The following is a 24,624-nucleotide window of genomic DNA, read 5'->3' as shown; positions in this document are numbered from 1 at the left end:
AATAAAATGTATCTTGATATAATAAATAGGATTTTGTGAAGAACAAGGAGTCCCAATGCTCAGTTTTAGTTTTAAAATGATATTTGTTACATACATGTAGCCCCAGTTCTAGACTTTCTGCCACAGTTATATGTAATATGTTCATCAGTTGAAAAGAAATAATCACAATACATTTATGCACACGGAGAACGGTCGAGCCTTTTGTGATTAAACAATCTTCATATTATTGCAACAAAAGCATGAAAACAAAAAAAAAAGCTTACAAAAAATGAAGAATATGTACAAGATGGCACACATGAAAAATTCGTTAGACTTGGTTTTTAACCTATAGCAAGCTTCCGAATTCCTTATAACTTCCTCGCCTTACACTTAATCAATCCCTCCCATCAACGGCTTGTTCTGATAGGAATCTTAAGAGTGAAGTATCACAGGCAACAGCCATTTAAGTGAAACTCGTATTATAAACCTTAATTCTTCCTCTCAAGGTGACTATTATTGTTATATCAAGCTTTTTATCCATTAAGATATTGCTGAATTTTCCATTACGTGAATGGTAACTTTGTTGTACTGAAAATGATTCGGTTGATTCGTTTGTACAAAGGATAAGCTTACGAGATATCTAAGTTTGACATATTGAGATCTAAGTGTATATACTTCAAACCTATTTATAGCATTATAAATGTGACATATGCAAGCACCTATATATACCATGTTATTGATTGATGTGGCACTGAAACATGATTGTAATTAATTAATCTTTTGTGATCAATGCCTAAATCTTTCAGAAGTTTAAATGAAAACATACATGAAAGTAATTGGTTTATGTAAAATAATTTCTTGCTTTATGATTAAGATATATGTTCTCACGTTTTAAACAGATCAGTTGATCCCTCAGCAAATTTTCATATAAAATGGAATGCAGTAGGAACCATTGAGCTTATGTCCAACATTTTCATGTATTTTATAAATTAATACCTCAACATAGTAACTATTAAAATGGAAAGAATAGCAGTCTTTGGTCCTATCCTGTTGTGCACAAATTCTAATGAATGTTTAATGGAAATCACGAATATTTTAAACAATCAATGAAATTTTTATTTGATTTCATTAAATTTTATTACTTGATACTCTTTTTCATTAAATTTTATTAATTGATATTATCCTCCCCCCCCCCCCCCCAAAAAAAAATTCATTTTTGGACCTTGGGAATTATGCAATATGCACTGTTTAAAATTTCTTCTCGTGTTTATATTTAAAACTATTTTGTACCAATTGAAACTTAGTGATTTTGCTTACGACTAAAATTCAAGGGGTGGTTGAAATGTAGGAACCCTATAGCTAACCAAGTTTGAAAATGTTGGGGAAGCCCCAGGAAAAATATTTTGCCGTAAATAAACGTCTGTGTCTTGATCTTTTAACCGAATTGTTCAAAACACAACAGGGTGTGTGCAGAAGTGAAGTTTTTCCATCATCAACTTGTCTTTGTAGTACGGACATGATCCCACAAAGTTGGGTTTAATTTGAAAGGTCCAATTCCAAGTTTTTCATGAATTCCCCTCCATTAAAAAGACAACAACAAAACAAAAATACTAGTGAGCAATATGCTCACTAAATAATACAGCCGCCTCCCAATGGTTATATTGGCAATATCCCAAAGTCCTGGGAGACCCGAAATAAGTGTCGGATAAAAAAGTAAAATAAAAGGTGCATAATGGTCTTATGTAATAAAGAATCTGTGAAAGTATCATTACATTTTATTCAGTGGTGTAGGAGGAGTTGCGGATAAGAGATGGGTACCTTTCAATACAGTATTATAGAAAAAATGGCCGTGTCAATGTTTTGTTCTGGGAGACCAAATTTATATGTGTCCGATAAAAAAGTAAAATAGAAGGTGCACAATGACACTATATAACAAAGATTCTGTGAAAGTCTCATTAAATTTCATTCGGTGGAAGAAGAGGAGTCGCGGGTAAGAGAAGGGTATCCCGAAGCGTAACAGACGGACGGACATCCTGATCACTACATAGCCTCCCGCTTTTCAAGCTTGGGGGGGGGTATAACGAAATATGGAGATAACGAACAGTATTCACTGTCAAAGTTCACTTAAACTTTAAACGATGCAAATGGGGAACAAAGCAAGCAAACACAGACCTCCAAAAACATTTGAGGTGGGATCCGGTGCCATAGAGGAGTGGGCATAACCTTCATACAGATCATACCCGCCTTGTGCTTCTTGTCATGATCGGGAAAAATGGAAAACTCGGTGGACAATTCAGTGTGTAAATATTGGCCCAACAATTAGTATGAAAAACACCAGTCAACATTTGACTTAGTAATATGCCATATTATCTGACAAGGTCATTGTACATTGTCACAACCATTAACTTGCGATTTGATGACTTCAAACAAGACTGCTGATATCCTTGTTTCATCATCTTGTTTGTCAATATCTTGCCTTGTGGACATGGACACAGTTTCAGCTAAAAATTGTAATTTATTTTTCCATTTCTTTATGTTTATTAATATTTGACTAAAGGTATTTCTAACGTTCAACAAAAAAATCAATTTAAGTTGTCGAGATACAATTCAGATTTAGAGCTACAAATCTTTGTTATGTAAACAGTGCTTGTGACATGTTTTTGTTTTTACATATTTTAAATATACTAATTTATGTTCGTTCAAAGCAGATTTTTTTTTTCACTAAAGCAGTTAATTCTAAATACGATCAGACAGTTTCTAGTAATTTGCTGGATCTTGTTTTGTTAGAAATATGATATTTTCTATATGTAAACAAAAACAAGGCACGAGCTTTGAGTACATTATAAAAAAAAAATTAAGTTCTGTATCTCTTTGTAAATCAGTATTGTCCTTGTCCCTTTAAACATAAACCGTATATGCAGGTGATAGACACAAGGGAAGTTGACAAATGAATCGTTTATCATAAAACTTTGTTGTTAACCTACCAGTTACGTCTTTTTTTCTTAAGTTAAATATCCAAATATGAAACAGGTGTGTCTGATTTTGTGATACCTTTTATTTGCAAGCTCCCTGTTATAAAGCGAGACGACTTATGAATTGAGGTAACTATTGTGAATTGATGATAACTAAGTCGTTGAGATATATTGAAGATGAAATATCCCTCTGCTCTAAATTTCACCATTTTATTTTTATTTCAAACTTTAATTTTCATCAACAAAAATATCATTAGATTCAAATGGAAAATAGTTTGAAGTATGAAGCGTTGCTTTTTTCAGAGATGAATATTCTGTCTAATCATGATGTGAAGAAAATTTGATATGGTAAATAGAAAGATCAATATTTTTTCTCACAATAAAATTAAAAATATTGTATATAGTAAAAATCGGTCATTAATTTGAAGAAATCGGACCGTCGCTGGACCTCGATTTTTTATATCATTAATAGAGCGAACTTCAAGTAAAAGTACTCCAAGGGATTTGTAAAAAAAAAAAAAAAAAAAAAAAAAAAGGCCTTGAAATGAAAATGTTCAAGACTTATAAGTGAGTTCCTCATAAAAATGTTTTTCTGTATTGATAATTCATTACATCTTAGAAAATCCTCTGTGCTTATGTACATTGAGAGGGGAAACTATCTGCATATTATTTTGCAATATGTGATAAATTAAGTCCTATACCAAAAACTGTTATTCTTGGGGTTTTTTGGCCACGGTTAAAGGTTAAGATTCCAGGATGAGGTGGCTAAGTTACTACATGTAGTACTCGTATATTGATTATGTCTGCAAATGACCCTTATTAAAATGAAAAACAAACGAGTTTTACTACGAAATAATCCAGCCAAATCTAACAGAAAAATATTTCTGCCTTGCTGGAGTAGGCCAGATAAAATAATATTTAAGGAAGAAATTTTTCTCATTTTTTTTTTATTAAAACATACAAATATTTCAAAAAATATTTGAAACATACAAATATTTCAACAATTAAATTTATATATTTAGTTCATAACAATACTGCATTGCGGTTATATTGTATGAATAACAATTATGATGACTTTGCATAAATATATATGGAAATAAATAATGAAGGGACATTTCATTAATGATAATATCACAGATCCATTTATCATAGACCACATGTCTATCACAGGTCCTCTCGATCTTTGGCCTTTGAACTCTGGTCTTCATTATAAAGCTTGCTTGTGATTGGTTGCACTATTTTCTCTAACTCTGTTTTCTTTTCTTTGAGGTCATCAAGTTCAGCGTTAGGGTTTGACTCCACCCAGCTAATGGTAGACTCCACTGCTTCCTTAATCGTTGTTTTATCTTCTTCACTGAGTTTTTCACTAAGTTGTCCTTTATCACTTATCTGATTTTTAATTGAATATGCAAAATGTTCCAGATCGTTTTTGGCATCAACAGTTTCTTTCACTTTTTTGTCTTCTTCCGCAAACATTTCAGCGTCTTTAACCATTTTTTCTATCTCTTCTGGAGATATTCTGTTATTGTCATTTTGAATGGTAATTTTATTTTTACTTCCGGTTCCTTTGTCTTCCGCCGATACTGTCAGAATACTGTTGGCATCGATTTCAAATGTGACCTCAATTTGAGGTACTCCTCTTGGAGCCGGAGGTATTCCAGTCAATTCAAATGTTCCCAACAGATGGTTGTTTTTCGTCATGGGTCGTTCACCTTCAAATACTTGAATGGTCACAGATGGTTGATTGTCGGCTGCTGTTGAAAATATTTGTGACTTTCTGTTGGGGATGGGGGAGTTGCGTGGGATGAGTTTTGTCATAACTCCGCCTACTGTCTCTATACCCAAAGTAAGTGGGTTGACGTCAACAACAAGTACGTCACTTATTTCGTCAGCACCACTGAGCACGGCCCCCTGAACCGCAGCACCATAAGCCACCGATTCGTCTGGGTTAACGCCTCTACTAGGTTCCTAAAATATTTCAGATAAAAAATTTTTAATCTTATCTATAAACATGTGTTTTTCCACTCAAATTTGTTTCACGCTTCTGAATTAATAATCTGTTATCTTTTGAATAACTGTTATGTAAACCATTCTTACCTTTCCGTCAAAGAAATCTTTCACAAGTTGCTGTATCTTTGGAATACGCGTAGAACCTCCCACTAGAATGATTTCATCAACGTCGGATTTTTTCATGTCTCCGTCCTTTAGTACTTGTTTCACAGGATTCAATGTTGACCGGAACAAGTCCTGGAAAGATTAGAAAAATTAAACATCAAATGTTTGAAAAAAAAAACCCCACATTTACCACGATGAAGGGAAATGATAAATGGATAAATGAATGTATGTTTATTTTTATTTTGCAAAGCTTACCATATTTAGTTCCTCAAATTTAGCCCTTGTTAGAGTGTGGGAGAAGTCCTCGCCATTAGAGAGGGCCTCGATTTCTATACGTGTTTCGTGGCGATAGGAGAGTGTTCGCTTGGCTTTCTCTACTTCTCGGCGTAGTTTCTGTAGAGCACGATTATCTTTTCTGTAAAGCGAACCAATAGTGTTAGAACAAATGGAGATCCAATATTGTTATTGAAAAGATGTGGTTTATAATTAAAGTCTACTAAATTAAAATAACGTCTTTGCTTATACGTAATATTTATTCATGTTACTGTGTATACATGTATGTGTAATGGTTAGGTTGTCCAAAACTCATCTTCAATTAAAGACTAAGTAGAAATTAAGACATATAACTAACAGTGATTAGGTACAAACCTTAGATCCACGCCAGTGTTTTTCTTGTGTTTCTTGATCAGGAATTCCATGACACGTTGGTCGAAGTCTTCGCCTCCCAGATGGTTATCTCCACTAGTGGCAACGACTTCGAACACTCCCTGGTCAATTGTCAAGAGCGACACATCGAACGTCCCTCCTCCCAAATCAAAAACCAAGACAGACTTTTCTCCTCCCTTTTTATTGAGTCCATAGGCAATGGCAGCGGCAGTTCTAATGAGACAAAAGAGTGTTTCAATTGTTTATAGATCCCAATTAAAGAAAAACAAACAATTTCAAACAAAGCGTACAATTGAAAGACACATGCAGTTAAATCTAAATAGAAATGTGAGAAAATCTATTTTAAGAATATGAAGATGTGATCGCTGTTCGCAAATTTCGTAAAACCTCTACACATGTGTCTACTAAAAATAGAACTTACGGTTCATTGATGATTCGGAGCACCTCTAGACCTGCAATCGTCCCAGCATCCTTTGTTGCCTGACGTTGAGCGTCGTTGAAATAAGCAGGAACTGTAATAACAGCCCGGGTGACGTTTTGTTTGAGGTACCCTTCAGCGATTTCCTTCATTTTGCTCAACACCATGGCGGAAATTTCCTCTGGAGCAAACACTCTCTCCTGCTCGCCGACAAGTACCTTGATGTGTGGTTTGTTGTGTTTGTTTACGATGCTAAAGGGATAATACTGTACATCTTTCTGCACCGTGGGGTCGTCCCATTCTCGCCCAATCAGTCTTTTGACGTCAAATATCGTATTCTTGGGGTTTGACGTCAGTTGATTTTTCGCAGCGTCACCTATCAACCTTTCGCCGTCAGCGTTGAAGGCAACGTAAGATGGAGTGATACGATTTCCTTGCTCGTTTGGAAGGATTTCAACATGTCCATCTTTAAATATTCCAACACTGAAAAATACATTGTTATAATTACATTAAAGCATTGATTCGTCATTGGTGGAAGCAATTTAAAATATTAACTATTATAATAGGTTATAATCATGGTTAACGTCAATTTCAGTAAATAATAGCCAACAATAATAATTATAGTTTCATATCATAGTTAACAACAAAAAACAATTTTTGTGAAGGTTATTTTATGATTTTGTGAGATTTTAAGTTTGTTTACCATGAGTAAGTGGTCCCCAGATCTATTCCTATCACGGGATCTGTCCTGTCGGCCGTAGTTGACGTGGAAGCCACCAGGGATAGCAGCGTCAATGTTAAGATTGCGCTCACCATCATTTTCCTTCCTTGATTGTAATTCTTCATGAATGATGATTCTGATATTGTGATTTTTCTCCAATATGTAATTTTTATTTTCTTTCCTTTTGGTTATTTCTTCTTTGGGTAAATGCTGATAAAGGAAATTGAATTAATAATAAAATATAGTTTGAAGAAACGTTAACTTAATTAAAGAACATAAATTAATTAAAAGAATGTAACATTCTTACAGCGCCCAAAAAGGGTACACCTACAGGCAGGGCAACATATCAGACATATTCAAAAAATTTTGATATTATTTATGGTGATTTTTTAACAAATTTAAGTGTACATATTTGAGTTAAAAATTAATTAATAAAGTTGAACAAATAAATTAAAGACAGTTTTTTAAGAAAAAAAATGCAATTGATAACAAAGTAAAGAATTAACAATAAGAATAGAAAAAATTAATTTACATCGAATTAAAAAAAAAAGAGTTATATCTATGATAAAGTAATATTTACTCTCTTACAAAATTTATCAGCATCCTTTAATCTTACCTTTTCTGTAGTAGATCTGGATCTATTTCGATTTTTAAAAACTTATTAATTATTCTTTGTGGCAGTTGGGGTTGAATATAATGTTGGCAACCCAGATTTAAGAGTATTTATACTACTTTTATTTCATGTGTTGAAATTTGATTGGTTTTGATAAATACTTTTGCGTTTCATGCTATAATATTTCATCATCTGTTTGAAGTCAACGTGTACAAACGTAAAAACCCCTGTTTATTTTTAGAATGTAAATAAAAGAACGATAATTCAGAAGAATTTGCGATGTTAATAAAGTCAAGTGTTATGGAATGTTCAATTATTAAACTTAAATATTTATATAATATTTAATTTAAAAAAAATCTAGTTTTTAAAAATCAAAGAAAAAAGGAAAAGAATTCTTCGAAAAGTTGATTTATTACTTTTAGTTTTCCGGAATTTTCTACGGAGTTGGTTCTAGTCAGTAACTTCGAGAAAGCGGGAACAACGAAGTAAACAGTTATGGAAAACGATGATAAAAACAAAAAAAATACGTAAATATTAGTATATTCTAGATTGTTGTTTGCCATGGAAATTGACGAAGATAAATCAGGTGATCAATGCAAAGAATTGAAAGGTAAAGTGGACATCTGTATTAGGTCCTATACTATAGATTTTACAAAAAAAAGAAAGTACAGAGTATGATGTAACCGACAGTGTACAGGTGTAATATCTACATTCTGCATGTTTTGATAGTGATGAAAAGAGAAAAAAAACAACATTTTAATATAAAATACATTATTCATTTTCAAAAGAAATAAAAGGTTTAAATGTGTGTGTATTATCTATTGTCTCTTATTATTTCTTATTATCAATAAATAACTTGTGTAGTGAATATGATGGTGAGCTATGATCAGGAGTACAATCTCTTGATTTAGCTATATAGCTTTAAATAGCTATATAGCTTTTTTAAGCTATTCAAAATAGCTTCATTTAGCTATTTATATACAAAGGTGTTTATTTTCACAAAAAACATTTTTGCTGAAAAAATGTATTATAAATATCTAAATAAAGCTATTTTGACTCTTCATAAATGTAAGGCTATTTAAAGCTATATAGCTAAATCAAGAAATTGTACTGACCTGTTAAAATTGTGTAAAAATGGTTTGACTAGCTTTGCAGCTTTTGAATACTTTCTATTGAATTTTCACTGGAACATCATCGGAATGATTTAATTGACATTTTACTTCATGAAGACCAGAACGACCATTTTTCTGTAACAGTAAAGTAAGTAATCAGAATTAAATTTTGTATAAATCAAAGGGAAAGCCAGTTATAATTCAATGCTTTCATTGACAAATCATGCCCTCTTTGCTCTGTTCAATGTATTGTAATAATATGATTTATGTATCTTTAACTTCATGAAGAGGTATACAGACAATTTATTGCCAAACTAGTACTATTAGATACTGTGTAAAAACTGAATAACAATGTTTTCCCTTTATATCAAAGTAAAGAGAGATCAGTTGTAACAGGCTAGGGGCTGAGGTTTATGAACAGAATCTCTGTGGACCTTGCAACAAATTTTTATTTTGAAGCAGCATTTTTGCCAGTTAAAGCGTTCAATAATTTTTTTCTACCCATCGAGAATTGCTCTGGTATTCAATTGGGAAAAATAGTGTCAAAATTGAACAAACAGAAATTTTCTATCATGTCAACATATGAAATATATTTTGCATTTATTCTAACCTCAATACCTACCGTAAATCTGGAAATTTTTGTTGTACATAAATTTTTTTAAATTTGCAGTGCATTGCATTCGAATATTCACTGGAAAATAAATCACCAATGAAAATGTAAACAAAGCAGTGGTAGAAATTTTAAACGTAAAAATTAATCGACAGCATTTTTCTATAACGGTAAAAAAAAAAATTAGCCAAATTAAATTTTGTATAAATTAATGCTTGTAATTTTTTAGTGCTTTGACACTGTTTGAGAACAACATGATGTTTGTCCTCTCTACTATGTTCAACATAGTTAGAATGATTTAACTGTGTCTAGGAACAAGCCTTCGGTCTGTAGGACAATATTATTCAATGATAGAAAATTTTATTTATGTGATTTTCTAAATTTTTAAAAAATAAATACATGCATCTTTAACTTTAAATGTATCAGAGGTATATAAATTTATAGCCAAATTTTGTAATTAATATTACTTATTTTTGTTTAAACTGAATAAAACATTATAACTGATAATGTACTATATAGCAATTTTTCTTCTACCCATTTTTGGAATGGGCTAGTACCAAGGTAGCCCATTGGGCTAGTCAAAATTTTAACTACACACGCAATACATGAAAAGCACAATTTTTTGTTTTTGGCAACAAACCTGAAAATTTTTCTGAATTAATGCTTCAATAACTTTTTATCTGTTTTAACACTGTTTTCAGAACAACATGATTTTTGTGACCGAATTTCCTCTATTCTTTCGTTAATGGTAAATACATGCAGATATCTCAATAAATTATATATGATCACTCAATCAACTGAAAGATAAGTGTTTTATGACTCACATAAAATATATTTATAGTGTATTTAATGATTTAAGATGAAACCAAAATGAATTAAATTTCATTCTAAATGAGCTAGTGAAATGTTCAGAAAAAGGGAAGATGATTTATTTAAATTCATTTGAATCTTCTTTCATTTTAATTTATACAAGATTTAATTTCATAGTGAGAATTAAACTTTAATTTTAAAAAGAATGACCTCAGTATTGTTTTTCAACAATTAATTTTTTTTATTAGTTTTTCATTTTATTTTTGCACTTTACTTGGGCTAGTAACTTTTCACTTGGGGCTAGTAACTTTACATCCTTTTGCATGAATATCATGAAACATACATTTATCTAAATGATAAATATGCTACATACAGGGTGTGAAGAAAAATATCCATGCTCGAGTGATGTCACTTCCTGTTTGTCCAGAGCTACACAGAACCACACTACCAAGGGCAGGGGATGTTGGGAACTTTCTCGCTATCACAGGTTTTGATGAAATATTACAAATGAATTTTTAAAACATACAGTCATTAAAGGGTCACATTTTCTATTTTTGTGTTAATTAGGATCTTAAATTTTTTCCTCAATTTATTAGGAACAGTGATAAGAACAACGGTTATGAAAATGTTAGAGTACGAGAGAGACTTCCTGTGTACAAAGTGCAGAAATGTGTGCACTGTGCAAGTAAGTTAAAACCCTCCTCCCCTTCTTTATATTTTGTTTGTATATGTGTTTTATATTGTATTTGGTCTGTAAAGATAATTTTTCCCTTTCTTACAAAAGGCAGATTTAGAGCAGTTTTTCAATCTTGCCAAACCCAGCAAATGTTCCAATGAGACATGTAACTCCTTCAACTTCACGTCATTGTCAGACACAGGTAAAAAATGAAATTCTGGAGAATTAAAGAATATTTTTTGGAAGAGAAAGGGCAGTTTGTTTCTTTGAGGAAAGAGGGGAGGTATTAAATATCAAGTATTATGCTTTGAAGATAAATTGTGATCTCCATGGAATTAGGGCATATTGCTCTTGCATATCCTGAGCTCACTGAAAGATTGGAATTTAAAAAAAAATTTCTAACAGGTGGTCAGCCACAAAAATGTCGGAACTATCAGGAGATCAAGATCCAGGAACAAGTCCAGCGTTTGGCGGTGGGGACCATCCCGAGGTCAATGTGGGTCATCGTGCTGGACGATCTGGTGGACGCATGTAAAGCTGGGGATGATGTCATCGTCTGGTAGGTGGCAGGTCATAAAGATTTAATACCAAAAGTATGAGAATGAGATGGATGTAGAATCACATTGGTGGTATACTGAAATGGAACAAATGACTTTAATTCATTTGAGTGAGGTGGGTGAATCTGTTACATTTCATTGGAGTGATGAGGTATTTGTTCTTTCAGAAATATTTAAAAAATGTTCAAAAAAAGTTCAACATATCACAGAGATGACTAAAATCAAATATCCAGAGAAAGTTTCTTTCAAATCATAATTACTGGAAATACATGTAATTATAAAATTTATACACAGCACCAAAAGCTTTCAAGCAATCATCCCTCTATTTCAATTTTAGTGGCACAGTGAGAAGAAGATGGAGACCTTCATCCGTTGACTCTAGATGTGACATTGAAATGGTTCTAGAGGCCAACCACATACTGGTTACTAATGAACAGAGGAACACAGTGCTGGTCACCCAGGAATTGGTAGGTCAAAGGTCATCTCTTTTGACCATGATTCCTTTAATGCCAATCTACATAACCTGATAAACATAAAAAAGCAATGTATCAAAACAATATCCAGTATACATTAAAACTCGGTTATAACGAAGTTGCTGGGACTTATGAAATTACTTAGCTTTATCCTTAATTCATTATAACCGTATAAGACATTCATTAAATTTATACAGCTGGGAATCCAAGATGACCTAGCAATATCTGTGTTCGTACTAAACAAGTTTTACTGTAGTATTCAATAAGGTAATCAATTTTTACAGATTATGTCCAGTTTAATTTTCATGAGTGCAATCAGATTTTACTAAGGATTTTACTTTTATGGCGTCGAGCTTGCTCGATCGTCATCTAGCGATCAGTCAGGTTTACGTGACCGAATGTGCCAGTGGTTGCATCCGCAATAAAAAATAGCAACAGCTCTAAACCAATTTGTTTTAAAACGTTAACAATGAATAATAGCTTGAATATAAAATTAAATCAATTGTATCTTCAATTAATTCTACTACAAACAACGATATTATGTTTAATTTTTATGCAAGAAAATCGTTATGGTTGTTGCGGATGAATTTCTACAGAGAGGTGCGTTGAATGACATGAATCACATTTTGGAACCGATTACTGTAAACAAATAATCTTAAAGACGGTGAAATAATTACAAAATAAACATGAATACAACAAGACTATAAAGATTGAATTTTTTAATCTTAGCTTTACTTTTACTATCTTCAATCCAATTTTATCCAAACAACCGATGATATTGACCAGTAATGCCAGTATTACTGTACTTATCCATTTCCTCCATTTGTTTACCGCGCCGTATCGTAAGTCGATCATACTTGTAACAGTAGAGTCATGGTTGTAGTTTAGATGCAATCACTATACAACAGAACAACGTTCTGACAATGGCAATTAATTAGAATAATTAAATTATGAAACTCTTCGTAGGTCTTCGATTGACTGAAAAGAAATTAGATTGATATTGAGCATGAACATTTCTGACGATGTTTGGTCAATTCGAACCCTGCCTCATTCGGACCAGGACATAAGGCGCTATTCTATGTTTGTGTTAAGACTATTTTTTAATTTCATTATTATGTTACCGGGGTCACTCACTTGACCTATCTGCAGATCTTTTGAAATTGTTTTTCTTGTGTGACGCCATTGAAGCCTTTCAGGCTTTTGATTTATTAATTTCGGTTGTAGAAATCTGAGATAATAAAGTTTTGGGAGGACAACCGACTTGACCCCCTGACCGCCCGGAACCAGATTCTGTCCAGTCTCTGTCCCCAGGTGTACGGACTGTATGTGGTCAAACTAGCTGTGGCCCTCGTCCTAGCAGGAGGGGTCCAGGTACGATATCTAGGTCATTCAAAATAATGTGAGTCATTATATGTGATCAAATATGAATTGAAATAGTATAAAATAATGAAGATGTTGTACAATGAATAAAGTGACTGACTTTTTATGCAGAATTCTCAATATGAAGTCAGAATTGTCAAAATTTATCTTGTTCATTGACACCAATCATCAATTTGTGAATTGACCCCATTCATCAATTTGGTTAATAATTTGTTCAGCGTATTGATGATTCTGGAACAAGGGTGCGAGGAGAAATCCACATGCTGATGGTGGGAGATCCAGGTAAAGGGATACATTAAGTTTGTACATCTTCTAACATTCAAAAAATTACAGGTGAGAATTTAAAATATCAAGAACTAAGAAGAAAGTATTAAAGATATAATTTTGTGGGATCATGACTCCTCTAGTTAATTGTTCAGTCTAAAATGCAAAAAATACCTGCCAACAAAGTGGGGAAATTTTATGCATAAGCAAAGAAGGACTTTGATTAATATACAAATAATTTTCACAAGTAACAAATTTCAGGTACTGGAAAATCTCAATTTTTGAAATACGCTGCCAAGATAACCCCAAGATCTGTGTTGACAACTGGAATAGGAAGTACCAGTGCAGGGTTAACTGTCACTGCTGTCAAGGTTAGAAGGCAATTTATTGATAAATCGTAAATCAAAACATGAAATAGGACAATTGTATTCTGTGAAAGTCTACATATTTTACATGTAGGATTTTCATTATAAGCTTTAATTTGTAAATATGAAATCTATTATACCCAACAGGACAGTGGGGAGTGGCAGTTAGAGGCAGGTGCTCTAGTGCTGGCAGATGGGGGACTGTGTTGTATTGATGAATTCAACAGCATCCGGGAACATGACAAGGCTAGCATACATGAAGCAATGGAACAGCAGACCATCAGTGTAGCCAAGGTAAAACTTGGAGAATGCACAAATATAAGTTGTAAAAAAATGTCTCATGGAATTCTTTTCCTTATAAAAGTTTGTTTTCTTCAGAAATTTAAATGTTTCACAAATAATTGAAAATTTAGCATGAGCATTTTGAATGTCATTGCTATTAAATTCTTCATTTGTGAAAAAAGAAACATGAACATGTATGAATAGTAATTTAAGTATATGTCAAAGTCCATTTATGTATTCAGTAGAAAATGCATGCCACATGACTCAAGAACATGAATAATATTTATAGGCTGGTATGGTTTGTAAACTGGACACGAGGACAACTATTTTAGCAGCCACCAATCCTAAAGGCCAATATGATCCAGATCAGGTAGAAATAAACTTCTATTACTTAATTCATTCTTACGTCATTTCTACTTTCTACATTTCTACATTGCAGTTTGTCATAAAAATGTCATTAAGTTGTAATGAAATGAATCTACTTACAGAGCCTGAGTGTAAACATTGCCCTGGCCAGTCCACTGCTGAGCAGATTTGACCTTGTCCTGGTGCTGCTGGACTCGCAGAACGAAGACTGGGACAGGGTGGTGTCCAGCTTCATCCTAGAAAATAAAGACCCATTAGGTTTGTTCTAGAAAATAAAGACCCATTAGGTTTGTTACTAGTGAATTTTGATGACTGTGAAAAAAATATATGGAATGTTTATGAATATCAGTGTGAAAACAATAAATGGAAAAGCGCATTGTTGATAAGAAATTGAAGCAAAATTGCATGAAGATACTCTTAAAATGTGTAGATATGATTTCAGTGAATTAATTTTTATTTCATTATAGGAGAGATTGACCCAAAGACTATTTGGAGCATGGAAAAAGTGCAGGCTTACCTCTCTCTCATAAAAACAATTGATCCTCAACTCACATCAGATGCTACTAGGTATCAAAAAACTACATGAAATGAGAGTCAACTTTCATACATGAATTGTTCACATAACTTTCAGTTAATATTCAAGTATTTCAATATCCTTGAAAGTGCTTTTCTAAGGTTATTTCTAAATTTCAATTTAATACTTGTGGGGCTGGAAATTTTTATATTTTTTAAATAAATTGCATTTATTCATAAACACCCACCCTATTTATTGTGTAAGTAAATGCTGTAAATCAGTTTGTATAGATTGTTACTTTCAATAAATAATATCTGGTGAAACTGACACATTATCATAAATATTGATTTAGACAGAGTTGACAGGCAGAGCAATTTAAGATTTTGATTCCTTTTTCAGAGTCCTTGGCCAATATTACAAAGCACAAAGATTAGCAGATGACCGTAATGCAGCAAGAACAACTATGCGTTTACTACAAAGCATGATTCGACTCTCACAAGGTAACTTGAATGAAGATGTAAATGTATCCCTGTGTCCCATAATAGTAATTGTAATAAACTACATTCAATGCCAACTCCTTAATGTAAATCCTGGCAATTCAGAAGCTCTCACTGAAGAAATTTGATTGTTAAATATGCATTAAAGATCCTAAATGTTTTACTTACAACAGCTCATGCTAGGTTGATGTTTAGAGATGAAGTTACAGTGGAAGATGCTGTTGTTGCTGTCACACTGATGGAATCTACCATGCAGGTATCCATGTAAACTTGTACTCTTCAATTTTCATTTAAATTTCATGATGCTATATTTTTATTCCATGTATAAGTTGTTTATGAGAGGAATTTGTATCCATGGAGATGTTTTTTTTTGAATGATATTAACTTTTTCAGGGGGCTGCACTGCTAGGAGGTGTCAATGCACTGCATACAGCATTTCCCGAGAGTGCCCTAGAAGAATACAAAGTTCAAGGTAAAATACAAAAAAGGAAATATTTTGAACATCATAAAATCCTATCATATGGAAAATATAGAAATTTTTTCTTCACTTACATTCTGATTACAAGTTATAACAAAATCATATCATTTGAACTTATTTGAGCATATATAAATACTAATAAAACATATCTTTTGGTCTTTCAGCTGACCTTGTTCTTAACAGGTTAGAACTACAAGATCTTTTACAACAGGAATGTGAGAGATTGGCAGCTCTTGAGGCAGCAAAAACCACAGAAATTCAAAATAAAGTTGTGCCTGAAGATACAAATACGTCCACTGTTTGTAGGAATCCAAGGATAGAGCAAAACAAACAAAATTCTGAACCAGAAGAGACACATTCAACAAAACCGGCTCAGGAAGAAAATGATGGACAAGTGTTAAATGCTGATAAAGATCTAGCCTGCAATAAAGGGGAGGAGAATATCTGTGATAGATCACTACAGGACTTGTTTAATGTCAGCACAGCAGACGGTGATATTTCTCTAGCAGCAGAGAATCACCCAATGACCTCGACCCAGATACCATCTGCTGGTTCAGGCGGTGGCACATGTCAGCCATTTGATGTGTCAGAGGTAGGACATCCATTGACAAATATGATTTCAACAATAAATGTTTCCCCATCCAGTATGAGTGTCTCTGCCAAAGCAACAGAGGTAACAGAAAATGAAGACAAAGATGAAAAGAATTTTGGTAAAGATCTTGAGGGAAACGGTGGTAAAAGTGAAAAACAAGCTGGTAAACTTGTGTATAGTAAGGCAAAAGATCAAAACTTATTGATAAGAAAACAGAAGAATAAAAATTTGATAAGGAAACTGAAACAGAAAGTTGATGAACAGAAAGACTGTGCCTTGAATGAGAACTCTCCACATGATGATAGCAAGAAAGAAAATTCTCCACTTGATAGTAGTAAGGATATAAATGCAGATTTAGACTTGAACATAGAAGATGTAACACAGATTCCACAACAGAAAAATGGAAAGACTAGAACTTCTAAATCAAGTGCAGATAAATGTTCCCCTCAAACGCCAACAGAATCAGTTCAAAGGAAGAAAATCTCTCCATCAACATTAACAAAACTCAAGAAATTCCAGAAAGAATCGGACACAGAATGTGTAGATTCTGACAGAAGCTTATCATTTAGTGAAAGTGGTATTCAACCATTTAGTAAAAGTGTTGTGGAAAGCGACGTCTCTAATATACTTTCTCAAAGTTACGATGAAAAATTACGACCACAATCAAACATTTTCAAAGTAGAACAAAGGAATACAGTAACAAATGAAAAGAATTCAACAGACATTCCAAAATCATCACAAAATTGTGATGGAAAAAGTATGTTGAGTGGTCCATCATGGCTAACCAAAGTGAGTTCATTCAAGTCCTCAATTTTTAAGCTTGACAGTGAGGATACTGAGGATTTAGATGATCTGAACCTTGAATTCGATTTTAATCCATCAAAGAGAGTCAAAATAGGTTGAACAAATAAATTATTACAGCATTTAAAATTATATTCAGTTGTCTGACTTGTTCTACTTGCTGAAAACATTGCTCTGAAGTAATTTCTTTGTTCTTGCAGTTTAAAAATTTACCTGTGGCAGTCAGTTGTTAGTGAGTACCGGTATTCTGAAATTTGTTGTTATATCAGATTGTCTAAGCATTGATATTCTTCAAAAATTGAACTTTTATTGAACAGAAGATATGAAAAAGAAATTTTACAATCAGTGATTGAAGTTTACAGCTATAATGTGCAACATTCATTTTAAAACAAGAATATTTTGATTTGATCATTTAGAATTTTGAAAATGAATATTTAAAGTTCCAGTTAAATCAAATTAATGTAAGTAACACAGTCGTAAAATCAAGGTGTGTTTGTGAAACACTGTCCCTGTATGACAGCTTATGGTGAAGGTTAAAGTTTCTAAAATGCAAGTCAAACTGAATTTAAGGTTAAAAAATTTTACTGGTATAAGTGGTATCAAGGTCTTTTAGGAATACACCTGTGAAATATGAAATGCCCAGTACTATTTGTTAATAAGTTATGGCTTGCATATAGAAAAGTGACCGACACGGGGACGCGTACCCTTGTGAAGTATGAAAGCTAATCGTATTGCCAAAGTTCCGATTTATTAAATTGACCAATCAAATTGCGTCTTGTTAATTGATCTATTATCTTAATGTGCTAAATTTTGTTGTCCAGATGTGGCCGTGCCATGTTCCTTTGATGAAAGGTAAATGCTGACATAATAATTGAGTAAAAGATTAACTTAACAGCTTAACAGAAAGTCCTCTACAAGGCCTAAACAAAAGACTATTGGTTTTGAGCAATAAAATGTAAACATGGACACTTACTTTTTCACCTGAGCAATTAACTAAAAGATTTGATGTAAATACAATTACTTACAATGAACAATAGGTGACATGAACATAAAAGAAAACCAATGTTAGAAGATGAAAAGGTGCTAAATATTTCCATTTGACAATTGTGAAATTCCAAAATACAACTAAAACAAGAGTTTAGTTAATGTAAATATTTTCTACCAAAAACAGAAACTTTTATTTATTAAAATCAACTTTAAAAAAAATAATTTATAAAGGTTAAAAAAAATTACTATCTTAATTTTTTTTATATTTAATTAAAAATGATTCTTAATGTAATTTGAAAACAAGTTTTCCTCATGACAAATGTCTTTCACTAATTAACAATTTTGAATTGCCAATGAGTACATGACTAATTACCCCCTTTGCCACGATAGGTTTGGTCCCCAAACCAAAAATTAAAAATGGGATAAATAAATTATAAATGAGTCAAAAAAAAAACTAGGCATGATATGAAATTGACAATTGAATGTTGTAAAATTATACATGTTGGTGTATATAGGCATACAAAAAAAACTACAAATTAGAAAAGAAAAATATTATAATATGTAAAAACAAGAAATGGTCACATTAAAACATATATACAAAATTATATACAAGTCCTGCTTATCATTTAAGTCATTTGTCCCAGTAACTTAAAGTGAAGTAACTAAAGAAACCTGAAAGAAAAGTTATGATTAAGGCACATCAAGTAAGTCGCCGGAGATATCAGAATTAATAACAGAAAATCCTTGATGAGTAACCAAAATGTATGCACAAAATGTTTGTTTTAGAATTTTGGACAATTTTCTGTGAGGGAAATAATTCATATCAATTGCATTGGGAACTTTAATTGATTGTTTTGTTGATTTATCAATAATTTCAAATGGGGACCAATCTGCCAAAAGTTGCCGAGAGGGAAAAGTTGAAGCAGTTAGTTTTCTGATTGTTGGAGGCTGGAATTTGTAATAAGATGGGCACAGTGGCAAAGTAACTAAAGGAATAATTATGCAATTTCCACCAGAAGTTAATTCTAATTGTACTTTTGTTTGTTTTGAAGGCTTTGATTTCCACAAGCAGTAAATTACAATAAGTAAGACACATATAATAATAAAACAAATAACCAAAATTGCATGAATCCAAGATAATTCAGACATGAAAATTTGCTCAATAGATATTGGTGCATCAACAGTAGCTGTGGAAGGCATTTTATAAATAAAAGAGGGGAGTGTTTGTGATTTAACCTGAATAATACTTTGAAACAAAGAAAAAGCAACTGCTAATTTTCTAAGTTTACAAATCACAAGAACAAATGATAATAAAGCAGTAAAACAATAGCTGATTAGGCATTGAACACTGTCTTCAGAGGCGTTTAGTTTCATGAGGGCTTTTGGTGCAACTTCAAGGGATAAAATGATGACTAGTGGAGGCAAGAGCATGGAGATTAACCAGAAATGCCCTACAAAAACCAAGAAAGAAAAAAAAGATGTAGATATGATGACTGTCATTGACTGTGAAGTTGATCAGACTAAACAATCTAGCACTATTCACTATAGATTAATCTATAAAAAGGGTGACAACACCATATCAAATTCCAAAAAAAAAAATAGAATTTAGGGAAAAAAAGGGTCAAAAATAATTTTTTTTATTTTTTTTTTAAAATTATGGGCAGTGCACTTTATTTCTGATAACCTACAAAACTCATTAAGATCCTCATAGGGAAACCCTATTAGTCAACTTTAATCCCAACAAAGATGGCACAAACCTAAAACTCTAGCTACTACAGTGACAATTACCATTTGATTATAGGCATTGCCTGTGATGTCTATAATCTAAAATTAAATACAGATAGTGCAATTTTGTTTGCATTTTTTTTAAGATGCAGTTAATGCAAATTTCTTAAATGGTAGTGGCATGCATGCTTTTGTTTTACAATGTAAAACTCGTTAACTGACTTCAAGTCTTTAACCATTAATTTTAAAGTTAAGTTTGACATTGCATTTATTTTGTTTTTGTTTCAAACACAAAAAGGATATAAGTGGGTGCATATACAATATCATTATATGCTAATTTATTGATTGACTTTCTACATACAATCAGGATTTTGAGTAGACTCATTGGTGTCTGCTGGTTTTTTCATGTAAGTTTTTCTCTTTTTCCCATTCTTTGTGAATTTTCTATTGATGTCTGCTAGTACTTCAGGATCAAAGCTTTCATCTGGTTCCCAAGTTCTGTCTCCATTTTCCCATACAACACGGATAAGTCTTTTTCCATTTTTGAATTTTGCTGAAGGCATACTCTTGATATTCCATGTTTTGTTTTGAGGATTTTGGGAACTGGAAACATCATTGTCCTCAGGTGCCTGGGATGGTGTTGGATGTTGTGGTTCATTTTGAATGTTGTTTGTAGCATCAGGTTCAGCTTGATTTTGGTTGTTTGGTATTTCTTGATTTTCATTACCTTCTGTGGGTTGAGTATTGTCATGTAGCTGGTCATCTGCTTGAATGTTTTCAGGAAGAAGGTGTGCTCTAAGTTCATCTGGGTCATGGTAATGTTTCAGGTGAATGGCATTGACTAGCGATGGATGTGGTTTGTTGTCAGATATCCTACACAACTCATATGTAAAGTTCGGACCTAGACGAGTAATTCTGTACGGACCTCTTGCTTTGTCAAACAGTTTGGCTGAAAGTCCTTTGGGTATTTGATGTATTGACATAAGAACACGGTCACCTAGTCTGAAATCTGGAACTTTGGCTGTTCTGTCATACCCTTCTTTGTTCTTTTGTTGATGGTACAGTTGATTTTCTTTTGCTATTTTATGGTAAATTTTAAGGTTGGACATAAACTGTTGCATGAATTGTTTTCCATGTAAACCCATGTTATCTTTTGGCTGAAGTTCCACATCAAATGGAAGTCTCATTTCCTGACCAAACATCATGAAGAAGGGGGAGTATTCTGTAGAACTTGCTGAGACTGACTTTCTAAATGACATCATGATTCCTGATAAAAAGGTTGGCCATAGTTGTTGATCTTTGTCACAGTATGCTCGCAGTGACTGTGCAATGACACTGTTTTGTCTTTCTACCAAACCGTTTGTATTTGGATGATAAGCACTAGTGTGGTATTGCGAGATGTCAAATATTTCACATAGAGCATTGATGACTTTAGACATGAAGTTTCTACCACGATCAGAGAAAAGAACAGAGGGGGCACCATAGCGAGCTATTATGTTATCAAAGAGGACTGTAGCTACTTCCTTTGCATTTTGCCTACGGAGTGGGAAAGCTTCAGGCCATCTAGTTCCAGCATCAATACAAAGTAAAATGTACTCATATCCCTCTGGACTCTTGTGGAGTGGACCTAAAATGTCAATTTGCCAGCATTCAAATCTCTCTTTGGATGGCATAGGATTCATGGGTGGTTTTGTTGTCCCCCGCTTGAAAAGTGGGGGATATTAATTTGGGTTTGTCCGTCCGTCCGTCCGTCCGTCTTTGATTTTGAGGTCAAAAGGTCAAAGGTCAAGGTCATAAATAAGCAAATTCTGTCTGTTAAAACACTTTCGTTTCCACACGATATCTCTAGAACCATTTGAGCTATTGCAATGAAATTTTATATAACAACTCCCTGTGGCCTAATAAAGACCCCTATTGATTTTGAGGTCCAAAGGTCAAAGTTCAAGGTCGTAAATGTGTAAAATTTTGAGAATATCGAATATCAAAACATGAATATAAACATGTATGTGACTTCACTTCTACATATACTTCCGTCATTCTCAAGCGAATTCGTGGTCTAGTGGTTATGTCTCTTGCTTCAAGTGTGAGAGGCCCCGGGATCGAATCATTACAGTGTGATAAAAATTCCAGATCTTCTATATACACATTCTCAAGCGAATTCGTGGTCTAGTGGTTAATGAAAAATTTATTGATAGTATTCAGCATGTGAAATGAAAAATTTATTAGGTTATAAAATCAATGAAGAATAAGCAATCAAATCTTTATATGCATATTGACATACATGTATTTTATTTGCTTCAGTATACATGTATACATTTAACATTGGTGGATCCAGAGGGGGGGTTCCGGGGGTTGGAACCCCCCCCTTTATTTTTTGCCAAGTGGAGAAAGAGAGAGAAAGAAGGGGGATAAAACGTTTCCCAAGAATAAGTATTTGTACGTCTAACTTAAATATGTATTGAATAGAGAGATTCTCACACATTTAGTTTTTCCATTCACCTTCACTATTACTTTTTATGAGTGAAGGGTAGAAAATATTCTACTTATTTTTATATATCTTATATATGATATGTAACATGCGAGGTTAAATTTGATATTAGGTTCCCGCGATCTTAATTTGGCTGTGTTGGCTATATACAAGAAGGTGTCGTTTTTTAAAATTAAATCTAATGAAGGAACTAAAATTTAATTCATTGTTTCATACCCAACCCAAAAAGGATTTTCAAATTCATTAAGAAAATCCATTCTATTCTTCGGAAATGCTGCAAATCCATTCAATTTTAAGGCTTCAGTAGTTTTTTAAATGTGTTAATTTTTTTGATACAAACTGGGGGTACCTTTTCAAAGAAATAAGGACGTAGAACCAATATATTTTCCACAATTTTATATTTTTCATTTGCCTGAGAGTGTGTAAGGGGGGGGGGGGGGGTTGAGGGACACAATAGCTGCAATGTCAGGGGGACTTGACGTAATCAACAACATGTCTTTGACGTAATCAACAATGTCTTGATGCATGCGTGGCCAAAAATATTTTTGTATGATGGAAGCACGAACTTTTTCTATACCAAGGTGACCTCCACCTGCTAGACTGTCATGATATTGTTTGAGTGCATCAAGGCGCAAAAGTTTTGGTAGAGCAATCTGCGTGATGTAGCGATCTTCCTCAATTTGTCTTTTGCAGCGTCTCTGAAATAAATGGACTAGAATACCATTTGCCAAAGAGTAATGTTTTGACTCAGCTACAATGACATCTTGTTTCTTTTTATCATCTGGAAGAGTGTTGTTTTCTAGGTAATTGATGATGTCCTTGAAATCATCACATTGTCTTTGCATAGTGAGCAGTTTTATGTTGTCTTCAATTATTGGTTGTAATTGGTCTTGTTGAATAACCATGACTTCTGTTTCATCTGGGTCATAGAATAGGTTGATTTGGATACTTTGGACATCTTTGGTGTCATTTTCTGTCTGTAAGGCACTTACCTGTGCACTTGTGATTGCATCGGTGTGAACTTCACTGTGTTGTTCCATTTCTTGGGATTTTTCTGTATCTGGATATGGCAATCTGCTAAGGGCATCTGCAACAAAGTTACTTTTACCGGCTCTATGTACAATTTCAAAATCATATTCTTGCAACTTGAGTGCCCATCGTTCCAGTCTTCCAGTGTGTTTGGCTGATTTTAACCAAACAAGAGCTCTATGGTCGGTGTAGATGGTAAACCTTGCACCAACTAGATAAGGACGGTAAGCTTGAACTCGTTTGACAACGGCTAGCAGCTCTTTCTCTGAGGTATTGTATTTCTTTTCCTCACTGGACAATGCTTTTCCTCCATATGCAATGACTTGTTCTTTGCCTTCTGGTGAAACTTGGCTCAGATAGTACCCAATGGCTGTGTCAGAGGCATCACAAGTGAGAACAAAAGATTTTTGAGGGTCAGGATAAGAAAGAATTGGAGCAGAGATGAGAGCATTTTTGAGAGTGTCAAAAGCATGTTGACAATTTTCAGTCCAGCTGAAGATAGAGTCCTTTTTGAGTAGAGCATTTAAGGGAGTAGCAATCTTGGCATAATTATGAATAAATTTCCTGTAGTAATTTGCCATACCCAAGAAGCTTCTAACTTGTTTTTGTTTCTTTGGAACAGGGAATTGACTGACGACTTTTGTTTTCTCAGAATCCACTTCTACTCCATGGCGGGAAATTACATGACCAAGAAACTTTAATTGCTTAACAGCAAAATGACATTTGGAGGGTTGCAGGGTCAAGTTTGCTTCTCTCAATTTGTCAAAAACTTGAGAAAGGTCACGAAGATGTGAAGCAAAATCTTTAGAGAATATCAAAACATCATCAATATAAACTAACACTGATTTGAAATTCATCTCTCTAAGTACACCAGACATGAGTGTTTGAAAGGAAATAGGTGAATTCATCAAACCGAATGGCATCCTTTTCCATTCATACACACCATCCTGTGTAATAAAAGCTGCTTTGTGTTTGGAGCATGGGCTCATTTCGACTTGCCAGAAGGCAGACCGAAAATCTAAGTTGGTAAAGAATTTGGCTTTTGTGTCCCCAATTGCATCAAACACTGATTCAAGGTGAGGAAGAGGAAAAGACATTGGGACTGTGATTTTATTCAAAGCTCTGTAATCACAA

The 24,624-nt window shown here is 33.4% G+C and overlaps 2 protein-coding genes across 2 annotated transcripts; one reads left to right on the top strand and one right to left on the bottom strand.

Annotated features, from left to right (window-relative positions):
- Window positions 1-3,991: 3,991 nt before the first annotated feature.
- Window positions 3,992-7,576, bottom strand: LOC134256732 (endoplasmic reticulum chaperone BiP-like). Its single transcript, XM_062739408.1, has 7 exons — window positions 7,488-7,576; window positions 6,854-7,081; window positions 6,154-6,633; window positions 5,715-5,945; window positions 5,322-5,481; window positions 5,049-5,198; window positions 3,992-4,919 (listed from the first exon to the last, which is right to left on the bottom strand). Exons 2-7 carry the CDS (start codon window positions 6,994-6,996, stop codon window positions 4,116-4,118), a joined length of 1,968 nt encoding a protein of 655 aa, XP_062595392.1. The 5' UTR covers window positions 6,997-7,081; window positions 7,488-7,576; the 3' UTR covers window positions 3,992-4,115.
- A 2,820-nt stretch (window positions 7,577-10,396) lies between these two features.
- On the top strand, window positions 10,397-17,377 carry LOC134256725 (DNA helicase MCM9-like). The gene is made up of 16 exons (XM_062739403.1): window positions 10,397-10,503; window positions 10,613-10,701; window positions 10,801-10,894; window positions 11,098-11,251; window positions 11,587-11,716; window positions 12,947-13,093; window positions 13,321-13,384; window positions 13,628-13,737; window positions 13,879-14,025; window positions 14,303-14,383; window positions 14,502-14,637; window positions 14,847-14,946; window positions 15,293-15,393; window positions 15,564-15,646; window positions 15,784-15,862; window positions 16,033-17,377. Exons 1-16 carry the CDS (start codon window positions 10,422-10,424, stop codon window positions 17,361-17,363), a joined length of 2,928 nt encoding a protein of 975 aa, XP_062595387.1. The 5' UTR covers window positions 10,397-10,421; the 3' UTR covers window positions 17,364-17,377.
- The last annotated feature ends 7,247 nt before the right edge of the window (window positions 17,378-24,624 follow it).

This window comes from Saccostrea cucullata, unplaced genomic scaffold (genome assembly GCF_032062105.1).
Source record: "Saccostrea cucullata isolate Sc308-1 unplaced genomic scaffold, CSIRO_AGI_Scuc_v1 ctg2097, whole genome shotgun sequence".
In the NCBI taxonomy this organism is placed as follows: Eukaryota; Metazoa; Mollusca; class Bivalvia; order Ostreida; family Ostreidae; genus Saccostrea; species Saccostrea cuccullata.
Note: the sequence above shows the minus strand (reverse complement) of the source record. Positions and strands in the feature narration are given on the sequence as shown.

Bases quoted from the DNA above. Each gene is read 5' to 3' on its own strand.
- LOC134256732 (XM_062739408.1), bottom strand. From the start codon at position 6,996: ATGAAGAATTACAATCAAGGAAGGAAAATGATGGTGAGCGCAATCTTA. The intron at 5,946-6,153 runs GTAAGTTCTATT...TTGTCTCATTAG, and splicing joins CTCCGAATCATCAATGAACC to AACTGCCGCTGCCATTGCCT. The intron at 5,199-5,321 runs GTAAGCTTTGCA...TAATCTTTCCAG, and splicing joins AATTTGAGGAACTAAATATG to GACTTGTTCCGGTCAACATT.
- LOC134256725 (XM_062739403.1), top strand. From the start codon at position 10,422: ATGTCACTTCCTGTTTGTCCAGAGCTACACAGAACCACACTACCAAGG. The intron at 13,738-13,878 runs GTTAGAAGGCAA...TATACCCAACAG, and splicing joins TAACTGTCACTGCTGTCAAG to GACAGTGGGGAGTGGCAGTT. The intron at 14,947-15,292 runs GTATCAAAAAAC...TTCCTTTTTCAG, and splicing joins CTCACATCAGATGCTACTAG to AGTCCTTGGCCAATATTACA.